Here is a 12,927-nt window from a genome sequence, read left to right as displayed (position 1 = left end):
ACCAGGCCGCTTTGGGGCACCATTGACTTCCATATAGGAAAAAAAAAATACTATGGAAGTCAATGGTGCCCCAGAACTGTTCAGTTACCCACATTCTTCAAAATATCTTCCTTTGTGTTCAACAGAACAAAGAAATTTATACAGGTTTGGAACAACCTGAGGGTGAGTAAATGATGACAGAATTTTCATTTTTGGGTGAACTATCATTTTAATACATGGGCCAAGTATTGTTTGTAATCGGAAGGGCTGTAGTCCTAATTAGTTCAAGTAGGCCTACACTGATATACTCACAAGTGCTTTTTTTTTTTTTTTTTTTTTTTACAAGTTTGTAGTGTGGTTTGTAATCAACTAAGGGAGTTGTTTGTTGTTCTTACACCTTACTTGATAACAAAAAGCATTCTCTTGCGGATATATGTGTGCGAGACCGAGTGATTAACAGAAACTTTTATGCGCGTGGACTGTCATCTCACGCTCGCTCGCACTGGTGAGTATGTAGAACTTAAAAAAAAAAACTGCGTTGAATTTGATTTGTCATCTGATGAGGGGATTTACAGTCCCACAGTCGGCTCGTAAATGACTGATCTGAGGTCAGCTCTTGAGGATTGTTTCGAGCTTTCGTCGTGTTGCTGTGCAGACTGAAGCGCGCGCAGAGTGGAGGCGGAGTTTTGACTCGGTTTCTACGGCGACCGGCCGCTTGTAAATAGCGTGTTTTCTTCTCCATGCGAACTCAAACACATTCTCGTTGTACGCGGACACACGGCTGCATCTGTCGTCAGATTCACTCAACACAAACATCTCCGGACACATTTCGATCTCAGAAAGTTGTGATTTGTGTACGCTTTCATTTTTTAATCATAAAGCAGATATTTGGATGAGACATTGGAAGGTAAGCTCTCTCTCTCTATCTCTCTTAGATAATATAAGATGTATTGTAGTTTTTATATATAATTCTTCTTGATACTAAGGTTGAACATTATAAACAGGACGCAGTTTAATTCTTCTTGATACTAAGGTTGAACATTATAAACAGGACGCAGTTTAGTACACTAGAGCAGTAGACTTCACTAGAACTGATCTTAACCGTGTTACATAACAGTAACTTCAGTAAGACTTTAGTTACTTAAAATACATATTGTCTTATAAACTTTCAAAGAATTATTTCAGAAATAAAATTCAGTGACCAGCTGATATTAGCCTTAAAAAAAAATAATGTAAGGGCTTACTGTAAGTTTGGTGCCTCTTCCTGCATTCTAGGGGGCCACAACAATTTCTAAGTGTTATTTTTAAAAAGGCAAGGGCCCAGAACAATATATAGTAGGCTAAGTATTTTTGGTAACACTTTATTTTAAAATGTCCTTGTTACACATGTTACATGTACTTACTATAGTAGTATTTATATGTGTAATTTCACTGTAACAGGGACACCTTAGAAATGTAATTGCATTTTTATCAACATCCCTGTATGTGTCATTTACGAGCCTCATATTTGGCTCCAGATTTTTTACATTTAGGTCGACATCAAGGTGAGACAGTATCATAAGTGTGTTCTGCTGGTGTCACAGAGATGGAGAAGTATGAGAAGATCAGTAAGATTGGTGAAGGCTCGTACGGCGTCGTGTTCAAATGCAGGAATAAAGACACCGGACAGATCGTCGCCATCAAGAAGTTTGTAGAATCTGAGGATGATCCCATCATTAAGAAAATAGCGCTCAGAGAAATCCGCATGCTGAAGGTAAATGCTCAGTCTCACCCTGCTGGAATAATCCCATCTTAAACCAGCCTAAGTGGTTTGCTGGTCTTAGCTGGTTTAAGATGGTTCCCCAGCCTGGGCAAGCTGGTGGCCAGTTATAAAATGCCCAGAACCCCTTTAAAACCAGCCAACAGACAGTAAGACCAGCAAAGCTGTTAAGGCTGGTTTAAGATTGTTTTTGATACTTTTGTTAATGTCATCATATGTAGACTTGAAGAATAGTATTAGTAGTATTTTTGTCTTATTAGTCAGTATGGTGTTTTAATAAGCAGTGTCTGGAGCTCTTGTGTGGTTTGCAAACTCTTTCCTTTGAGCTGAGAGCAAAGCTGTGGCCCTTTGAAGATCTGACATGTCAGCCAACACTGGCTTACCAATTAATTTCACTCTGTTATGCATGAAGGGATGGATGGATGAATATTCTTGTTGTTGTTCCCTTCCCCTCCCTTTTTTTTTTATTATTATTTGGTCAGTCATGATAGCAGGCAGTTATACTGTACCACAGATTTTGATCCATTTATTTGAAAATGTGTGGTCTTGTTTAAATATCTTTTATCTGGGGTTGACCTAAAACTTTTATTTTCATATTTTCAGTTTTAATTTTATTTTTTAGTCATTTATGTGCTTTTGTCATTTTTTTTAATATTTATTTAGCTCTATTTTTATTTCAGTTTTAGTAATTGTAGTAGTTAAACTCATTTATTTCAGTTAGTTGCCAAGGTTTTTCTTGTAATATTTATATTTTATTTCAGCTTTATTTCAATTACCAAACATGATTTTTTTAATGGTTTTTGGTTTAGTTAACAATAACAACACTGAAATGGTGTGTGTTTGTCATTGTGTGTTTTAATGAAACGCATCTAATAAGACGTGAAGCTGCTTGTCTTTTTTAACGTGTAAACACACTTAAAGGGATAGTTCTCCCAAAAATGAAAATTATCCCATGATTTACTCACCCTCAAGCCATCCTAGGTGTATATGACTATCTTCTTTCAGACGAACACAATTGGAGATATATTTAAAAATATCCTGGCTCTTCCAAGCGTTATAATGGTAGTGAATGGGGGGCGAGATTTTGAAGCTCAAAAAATTCATCCATCCATCATAAAAATAATCCATACAGCTCCAGGAGGTTAATAAAAGCCTTCTGAAGCAAAGCGATGGTTTTTGTAAGAAAAATATCCATATTTAAAACTTTATAAACTAAAATAACTAGCTTCCGGCAGATACTGTCGACTTGCGCCACAAGAGTGACCTCTGACACGATGTATGACGTAGGATGTAGGAGTATCATAAGCTTAGACGCCTCTCGCGATTTCAACAAATAGGGCTGTGGAACAAGGTCCTCTTCTCTTATATCGAAATCCTCTGACATTTCTCTTTAAAATTTCTTGTTTTAGACTTCTAATTTGTGACCAGAGTTTTGTTTTGCTCCATCCTCTGCGCTTCCGCGTTCGTCATTACATCATGCGTCGGGTCAGAGGTTACTTTTTCGCCGCAAATCGATGCGTACAGTTAATAGTTAATAAAGTTTTAAATATAGATAGTTTTCTCACAAAACCCATCACTTCGCTTCAGAAGGCTTTTATTAACCCCCTGGAGCCGTATGGATTATTTTTATGATGGTTGAACTTTTTTGGGCTTCAAAATCGGGGCCCCCATTCACTACCATTACAAAGCTTGGAAGAGCCAGGATATCTCCAACTGTGTTTGTCTGAAAGAAGATAGTCATATACACCTAGGATGCCTTGAGCATGAGTAAATCATGGGATAATTTTCATTTTTGGGTGAACTAACCCTTTAAGTGTGTGTTTACACGTTAAAAAAGACAACCGGCTTCATGTCTTATTAGATGTGTTTCATTAAAACACACACAATGACAAACACACACCATTTCAGTGTTGTTATTGATCATTTTCATTTTTGGGTGAACTATCCCTTTAATCAAATGTACACATAAAGTGGGGTCCAAATATCTCAGGCAGCATTGAAAATATGGAAGTTTTATCATTTAAACCTGTTAGTTTTAGGACTTTTGATAATATAAAATATATATGAAATATTTAAGATTCTGCGCTATTTGGTTACTATAAAAATAAAAATAAGTAGATTTGTGACATTGGTGCCTCTGTACAGACTTTCATATATGTTCTTCCTTCCATTGAAGCACAAGATGCTCATCTCAAATTTTGCTGAAGTGGCATTCATTTTAAAGCAAGATGGGCAAACCAAATACTAAGATGTTAATTAGATAAGAAGCATTTTCACTAGCAGTCCTAGACTTATAAATATATATATATATATTTCCACACATATAAATCCTAACTTGTTCATTACATTTTGTGTATAGCAACTAAAACATCCAAACCTGGTGAATCTGATAGAGGTGTTCAGAAGAAAGAGAAAACTGCACCTGGTGTTTGAGTACTGCGACCACACTGTCCTAAATGAGCTGGACAGATACCCCCGAGGGTGAGAACACACACACACACATGCAGACACACCTATAAAACAGCTCTGTGTTTCTCACACTAACAGACATATTGTTTTTGTTGCTATGACGCCTAGCATGTCTTTGGTGGAATGTTTACAGCAGGATGCATTTGCCCTCTGTGGTGCACTTGACTAAGACGCTGTTAAACATTTAACAACATTTAACTCTTTCTGTGTCGTCCTTTTGATTTACAAGTCAAGAATCAACAAATCTCACACAAAAGATCACTTATACATGCACATACACACTGAACCTATAGTGTTAGTGTGGAGTTCAGTAGCAGGGTTGAGATAGACAGAAGGGGCGAATAAGAATAGTTAAAGTAGAAAATGAGGTTTGTGTTCCTGTAACTGCATTGTGACGCTTTTGTGTTTGTGTGTGTGTGTTCACTCAGTGTTCCAGAGCACATGGTTAAAAGCATCATCTGGCAAACACTTCAGGCTGTGAACTTCTGCCACAAACAAAACGTAAGAATTATAAAGTTGTAGCTGCTCTTTCCCACTCTTATCTTGTCAGCAGTATTATTTTCTCAGAGTTCATTTAAAAAGGCACATAAAATATAAAGGTAGTTGCATTTATACTGTGTAAGAAAAGTCATATTTTCTAAAGTTTCTAAAGTTAAATAATTGGCTTTTTGGTTTTTAACTGTATTAATGCAAGTTATTACAATATTATCTGGAAAAATATTTACTTTATATTAAGTATTCAAATTTTGTATATGTTAAAAAACATTTTTTAAAATAAAATTCATATTTTAAGCCAATATGTTATCTGACATTTACAAATTATTAAAATTTTTATTCATTAAAAATTAATATTTTTTTAATATTAATATATATATTTTAATATTAATGAAAATAAATTTTATTTAAATATGAAATTACAAGTCTAGAAATAAATGCTTTTTATTTATTTATTTATTTATTTATTTATTTTAAAATGCAATTACAAATCTAAAAATAAATGTAATACCTAATTTCCAAAATTTGGATGCAGCAACACTGGAATTATATCTGCCACTTGTTTTATTAGATCCATAACATCATATGCCTTGACCTGTTTATTTATTTCATGAACAGTCAAGTATGATGATAATAGTGATGATGTAATAAAGGTGCGTTCACACCATTTCGTAATTCCCATAACGATTTTTCCCATAACGTGCTTGTAGAACTTGTAATTACAATGTGTAAACTCATCATTTTCTGGAAGCTGCGGCTTGCATCACATGGCTGCTGTACCACCTGACCACTGCAGATTTAAGGTGTGTTTGACTTGAAGCGGCGATCGGTGTATGACATCAAATACCGCAAGAGCGATTCAAAAGCATACAGAACTTTATTTACAGTAATTATCACATGGCATGAACACAGCATAATAAAATTAACTACCAGAAGAAGCAGGATCATATGGAAGCTTGTTTCTGCCACTAAATAAAAAATAAAATAGGGAATTGCGACTTTTTATCTCAAAATTCTGATTTTTTTCTATGTTATAAAGTCAGAATTGCAGAATATAAACACAATTCTGAGAAAAAGTCAAAATTGTGAGATATAAACTCGCAATTCTGAGAAAAAAAGTTTATAACTCGCAACTTTAAATCACGCAATTCTGACTTTATAACACTCAATTGCGACTTTAAATCACGCGATTCTGACTTTATAACTCGCAATTGCGACTTTACATCACAATTCTGACTATAACTCGCAATTGCGACTTTAAATCACAATTCTGACTATAACTCGCAATTGCGACTTTAAATCACACAATTCTGTCTTTATAACACTCAATTGCGACTTTATATCACAATTCTGACTATAACTCGCAATTGCGACTGTAAATCACACAATTCTGACTTTATAACACTCAATTGCAACTTTACATCACAATTCTGACTATAACTCGCAATTGCGACTTTAAATCACACAATTCTGACTTTATAACACTCAATTGCGACTTTATATCACAATTCTGACTATAACTCGCAGTTGCGACTTTAAATCACACAATTCTGACTTTATAACACTCAATTGCGACTTTATATCACAATTCTGACTATAACTCGCAATTGCGACTTTAAATCACACTATTCTGACTTTATAACACTCAATTGCGACTTTATATCACAATTCTGACTATAACTCGCAATTGCGACTTTAAATCACATGATTCTGACTTCATAACTCGCAATTGCGACTTTAAATCACGCGATTCTGACTTTATAACTGGCAAGTGCGACTTTAAATCACAATTCTGACTATAACTCGCAATTGCGACTTTAAATCACACAATTCTGACTTTATAACTGGCAAGTGCGACTTTAAATCACAATTCTGACTATAACTCGCAATTGCGACTTTATATCACAATTCTGACTATAACTCGCAATTGCGACTTTAAATCACGCGATTCTGACTTCATAACTCGCAATTGCGACTTTAAATCACACAATTCTGACTTTATAACACTCAATTGCGACTTTATATCACACGATTCTGACTTCATAACTCGCAATTGCGACTTTAAATCACACAATTCTGACTTTATAACTCGCAATTGCAACTTTAAATCACACAATTCTGACTTTATAACACTCAATTGCGACTTTATATCGCAATTCTGACTATAACTCGCAATTGCGACTTTAAATCACGCGATTCTGACTTCATAACTCGCAATTGTGACTTTAAATCACACAATTCTGACTTTATAACACTCAATTGCGACTTTATATCACAATTCTGACTGTAACTCTCAATTGCAACTTTAAATCACACAATTCTGACTTTATAACTCGCAATTGCGACTTTAAATCACACAATTCTGACTAACTCGCAATTGCGACTTTATATCACAATTCTGACTATAACTCGCAATTGCGACTTTATATCACGCAATTCTGACTTTATAACTCGCAATTGCGACTTTAAATCACACAATTCTGACTTTATAACACTCAATTGTGACTTTATATCACACAATTCTGACTTTATAACACTCAATTGTGACTTTATATCGCAATTCTGACTATAACTCGCAATTGTGACTTTAAATCACACAATTCTGACTTCATAACTCGCAATTGTGACTTAAAATCACACAAATCTGACTTTATAACTCGCAATTGCGACTTTAAATCATGCGATTCTGACTTCATAACTCGCAATTGCGACTTTAAATCACACAATTCTGACTTTATAACACTCAATTGCGACTTTATATCGCAATTCTGACCATAACTCGCAATTGCGACTTTAAATCACACAATTCTGACTTTATAACACTCAATTGCGACTTTATATCGCAATTCTGACCATAACTCGCAATTGCGACTTTAAATCACACAATTCTGACTTTATAACACTCAATTGCGACTTTATATCGCAATTCTGACTATAACTCGCAATTGCGACTTTAAATCACACAATTCTGACTTTATAACACTCAATTGCGACTTTAAATCACACAATTCTGACTTTATAACACTCAATTGCGACTTTAAATCACACAATTCTGACTTTATAACACTCAATTGCGACTTTATATCACAATTCTGACTATAACTCACAATTGCGACTTTAAATCACACAATTCTGACTTTATAACACTCAATTGCGACTTTATATCACAATTCTGACTATAACTCGCAATTGCGACTTTAAATCACACAATTCTGACTATAACTCGCAGTTGCGACTTTATATCACAATTCTGAGAAAAAAAAAAGTCAGAATTGCAAGATGTAAACTCGCAATTGCGAGAAAAAAGTCAGAATTGTGAGATAAAAAGTCGCAATTACCTTTTTTATTTTTTTATTCTTTATTCAGTTGCGGGAACAAGCTTCCAGATCCAGCCACTCCAGAATTGACCAGCTATCAGTCAGTTTAATATTAGAAAGCGTCTTAATACTATTTTTAGATCAGATGTTTTAAGGCAGTGGTTCTCAACTCCGGTCCTGGGGACCCACCGCTCTGCACATTTTGTGTGTCTTCTATATTTAACACACCTGTTTAAGATCATCAGCTCGTTAGAAAAGAGCTCCACAAACTGAAATGAGTGTGTCAGATAAGGTGTGCAAAGCAAAGCAGTGGGTCCCCAAGACCAGAGTTGAAAGCCACTGTTTTAAGGGACTCAGATTGACTTGAAAATGTGTGTTTTTAGTGTATTCACAGAGACGTGAAGCCTGAAAATATTCTCATCACCAAACATCAGGTCATCAAGCTCTGCGACTTTGGCTTTGCCAGGATCCTCAGTGCGTGCACACATACAGTCCATACACTTAAACCACACACTCTGCACCTTCAGCGTTTCTAATGGCTTGCTCTTTTTCCAGCGGGTCCATGTGATTATTACACGGATTATGTAGCGACACGGTGGTACAGAGCTCCAGAACTGTTAGTGGGAGACACGCAGTACGGCCCGCCAGTGGACGTCTGGGCAGTAGGGTGTGTGTTTGCAGAGCTGCTCTCTGGCGCCCCCTTATGGCCGGGCAAATCTGATGTAGACCAGCTGTATCTGATTAGGAAAACTCTGGGTAAGAGACACACATGTATCTCCAGCTGTTTATATTATGTGTGAATAGATCATGAATACAGTTTATTTGCGTGTTGTTGTGTTCATAGGCGAGTTGATTCCTCGACACCAGCAGGTGTTCAGCACTAACCAGTTCTTTAGCGGAGTTTGTGTCCCAGAACCACAGGAGATGGTGAGATGATCATTACCTTTTCATTCTGCATAAGTTCAGTTCTAGAGGTCTAGAAAGTAAACACACTCTACATGTGTCTTATGAACAGGAGCCTCTTGAACTGAGGTATCCAAACCTCTCATACCAGGCACTGAGCCTCATGAAGGTCAGTTAAACACACACACCATTCATACAGAATCAACTGCGCACTCAGAACCAGTACCAACACCTCTTTGTCTGTCTCAGGGTTGTCTGCGGATGGATCCGGCTGAAAGGTTGTCCTGTGAGCAGTTACTAGAACAGCCATACTTTGACAGTCTGCGAGAGGAGAGCGAGAGTGTGACACGTGAACTGGACCGAAAGAGACGCACACGCCAGCCACGCAAACACCTGCCTCCTGGGGTCTGTTGACATTACTACAACACTCACACCTAGGGCTGGGTTGTATGACCCTTTATAGTGTGCAATGGTAGTTCAAGCTGTGGAATTTATATGTATTTAATATTTGGGGTCAGTAAGATTTTTTAAAGAAGCTTTTTTTTGAAAAAATGACAGTAAATACATTTATAAACAGCCCAGGTGAAAAAAAAAAGTACATTTCAATAATGTACTTAAAGTGCTCTGTTTTCGTGCACTAATTTTGTACTTAATATACTAAAAATTCTTCTTTAGTACTTCTTAAGATAATCTTAAGAACATCAAAGTGTACTCAACTGTGCTATTTTGAGACACTATGAAATATGAACTAAAATGTGCTTTTAATATACTATCTCTGTATTTAAAAAATATATTTAGATACTACTTATAGTACATTTGAACCCATAGTCAACTGTACAGAGCGTCGTTCACGTTTGTTCACGTTCATGTTCTCATAACATTACATTGTTAGAATTCATAAAAATGTTACCAGCCATCTGGCGACTGACACAGTTTCATATACTCGCCAACATCGATTTTTACTCGCATTTGGCGCTTGACGAGTGTTAATTTTAGGCCCATTATTCCATTCATCAAAGAATCCTTAAAAATGTATCATGGGTTCACAAAAATATTGAGCAGCACAACTTACCAGCAACAACTGGTAACACTGATAATAATAATAAATGTTTCTTGAACAACAAATCAGCATATTAGAATGATTTCTGAAGGATCATGTGACACTGAAGACTGGAGTGATGATGCTGAAAATTCAGCTTTACAATCACAAGAATAAATTACATTTATAATATAAAAAAATAAAAACTTATTTTAAATTGTAATTATATTTAACAATATTACTGTTTGTACTGTATTTTTGATCAAAAAAATGCAGCTTTAGTGAACATAAAAGACTTCTTTCAAAAACATTTAAAAAATCTCTCAAAGCCCAAACTTTTGAAATCTATTTTTGGGAATATTGTTTATTTTCACCCAAACATAACTACAGGTGCTGGTCATATAATTAGAATATCGTGAAAAAGTTCATTTATTTATTGTAAATTATTTTAAAAAATGAAACTTTCATATATTCTAGATTCCCTACATGTAAAGTAAAACATTTCAAAAGTTTTTTTTTGTAAATTTGTTGATTAGAGCGTACAGCTAATGAAAGTCCAAAATCCAGTATCTCAAAATATTAGAATATTTACATTTGAGTTTCATTAAATGACCATCCCTACAGTATAAAATCCGGGTATCTTTTGTTTTTTGAAACCACACTAATGGGGAAGACTGCTGACTTGGCAATGGTCCAGGAGACAATCATTGACACCCTCCACAAAGAGAGTAAGTCACAGAAGGTCATTACTGAATGGGGTGGCTGTTTACAGAGTGATGTATCAAAGCATATTAAATGCAAAGTTGACTGGAAGGAAGAAATTGGGTAGGCAAAGGTGCACAAGCAACAGGGATGACCGCAAGCTTGAGAATACTGTCAAGTAAAGCCGATTCAAACACATGGGAGAGCTTCACAATGAGTAGAATGAAGCCGGAGTCAGCGCATCAAGAGTCACCACACTCAGACATCTTCAGGAAAAGGACTACCAAGCCACTTCTGAACCAGAGACAACGTCAGAAGCATCTTACCTGGGCTAAGGAGAAAAAGAACTGGACAGTGAACAGTGGTCGAAAGTCCTCTTTTCAGATAAAAGTAAATTTTGCATTTCATGTTGAAATCATGGTCCCAGAGTCTGAAGGAAGACTGGAGAGGCACAGAATCCAAGCTGCTTGAAGTCTAGTGTGAAGTTTCTGGTCAGTAATGATTTGGGGGGGGCGTGACGTCTGCTGGTGTTGGTCCATTGTGTTTTATCAAGTGCAAAGTCAATGCAGCCATCTTCCAGGAGATTTTGAAGCACTTTATGCTTCCATCTGCTGACAAGCTTTATGGAGATGCTGATTTCCTTTTCCAGCAGGACTTTAGCACCTGCCCACAGTGCAAAAACCACTTCCAAGTGGTTTGCTGATCATGATATTACTGTGCTTTATTGGCCAGCCAATATGCCTGACCTGAATCTATGGGATATTTTCAAGAGAAAGATGAGAAACAGTCGATCCAACAATATACAGATGATCTGAAGGCTCAATAGTGCCTCAGCAGTGCCACAGGCTGATCACTACCATGCCACACTTCACTGATGCAGTAATTTGTGCTAGGAGCAAGTCATTTGCTGTAATATGTCCTGCTGATCAAGTATTGAGTGCACAAAAGAACATACTTTAAAGAACTTTAACTTTTCTGTTTTGCAAATCCATTTTTTGATTGATTTTAGGAAATATTCTAATATTTTGAAATACTGGATTTTGGACTTTCATGAGCTGTACGCTCTAATCATCAAAATTTAAAAAAAAAACTTTTGAAATGTTTTACTTTACATGTAGGGAATCTAGAATATATGAAAGTTTCATTTTTAAAAATAATTTATAATAAAAAAATGAACTTTTTGATGATATTCTAATTATATGACCAGCACCTGTATATTATGAAATAAACCATTCATTTAAAATTACTTAATAAAACATTTTGGTCATACTGCCCATCCCCACTCTCAGAAATCCCTCATTTATTTTAACATTTTAAATCCCCGTTCTCTGTCTGTGTAGTATCTGCCTCAGTTGGCCAGCAGCACTGTCTTCCCAGCCGTGGAGAACAGAAGATACTACAACAACCTGCGCAAATTCAACTGTCATCTGCCCAACATATGATGGACGCCGACTCATCAGGAACCCGAGAACTGAGCGTCCACCTCCCAGCTGGTGTGTGAATGTGAGAGAGATAGACAAAGGGCTCTGCTCTGCCTGTAGAACAATGATGTCACACTGCCAAATCAAAGACTCACAGAGGCATTTCTGTAATATGTAAAATGACAACAGCAATAATAATAGCATTAAAATTGGATGTTGTGCTGTGCTTGATAGTTTGATTAGAAACTGACACCGTGCAGTGCTGTAGAAGAGTTTGCTCTGTGGGACTTTTTTTTTTTAGATCCAGATATTTTTCTTAATTATAAACTCTAATGATGCTTCATGTATGTTTGAAGTGTGTAAATATGACTAAAATCATTTCTAGAAACGTAACCAGAGGCTCAAAACAGAATCTGCAGACTTTTCTGTGGAGAAAGACTTTGGAATTCTGCAGAATGGATTTTAAAAATCGTAAAATGGAATTGTGAGTTTGCTGAAAGCAAATTAGCCAAAATATTTAATAAATGAACACACAAGGGTTTGGGGATGTGTCGAACTTGTTTGAATTGTAGAGAAATCTGTGGTGCTTTCTGTGTGTTCCTGGACATAACCCTGTGCTTTGTTTGACAACATTTATTAGCCCATTGTGGACATAATGATCTTTTTTGTTGCCTTTACGACTGGTGCTAATAATTGAGCCACTGTCTCGCACCAAATGCCAAATTCGAGAGACATGATTTTTGGTGTTGAAATGATTAGATGTAAAATGAAATAGTTTTTGTTTGTTTTCAGACTAAATCATTAAAGATCTTTCTGCAACATATATTTGTTTCTATAGCTTCT

At 36.0% G+C, this 12,927-nt stretch overlaps 1 protein-coding gene across 2 annotated transcripts; it reads left to right on the top strand.

Moving 5' to 3' along the window:
• Positions 1-679: 679 nt before the first annotated feature.
• On the top strand, positions 680-12,907 carry cdkl1 (cyclin-dependent kinase-like 1 (CDC2-related kinase)). 2 transcript variants are annotated; one of them, XM_051917289.1, is made up of 10 exons: positions 680-886; positions 1,497-1,732; positions 4,098-4,219; positions 4,636-4,708; positions 8,403-8,493; positions 8,575-8,775; positions 8,864-8,946; positions 9,035-9,091; positions 9,172-9,327; positions 12,004-12,907. In XM_051917289.1, the coding sequence occupies exons 2-10, from the start codon at positions 1,565-1,567 to the stop codon at positions 12,103-12,105; spliced, it is 1,053 nt and encodes a 350-aa protein (XP_051773249.1). In that variant the 5' UTR covers positions 680-886; positions 1,497-1,564; the 3' UTR covers positions 12,106-12,907. The 2 variants fall into 2 exon arrangements, with proteins under 2 accessions (XP_051773249.1, XP_051773250.1); XM_051917290.1 differs by having other exon boundaries at positions 681-886; positions 1,563-1,732.
• The last annotated feature ends 20 nt before the right edge of the window (positions 12,908-12,927 follow it).

This window comes from Ctenopharyngodon idella, chromosome 13, assembly GCF_019924925.1.
Source record: "Ctenopharyngodon idella isolate HZGC_01 chromosome 13, HZGC01, whole genome shotgun sequence".
In the NCBI taxonomy this organism is placed as follows: domain Eukaryota; kingdom Metazoa; phylum Chordata; class Actinopteri; order Cypriniformes; family Xenocyprididae; genus Ctenopharyngodon; species Ctenopharyngodon idella.
Note: the sequence above shows the minus strand (reverse complement) of the source record. Positions and strands in the feature narration are given on the sequence as shown.

Excerpts from the sequence above, each read along its gene's own strand:
- cdkl1 (XM_051917289.1), top strand. The coding sequence starts at position 1,565 with ATGGAGAAGTATGAGAAGATCAGTAAGATTGGTGAAGGCTCGTACGGC. Across the intron at positions 4,220-4,635 it reads CTGGACAGATACCCCCGAGG|TGTTCCAGAGCACATGGTTA; the intron begins GTGAGAACACAC and ends GTGTTCACTCAG. Across the intron at positions 4,709-8,402 it reads ACTTCTGCCACAAACAAAAC|TGTATTCACAGAGACGTGAA; the intron begins GTAAGAATTATA and ends GTGTGTTTTTAG.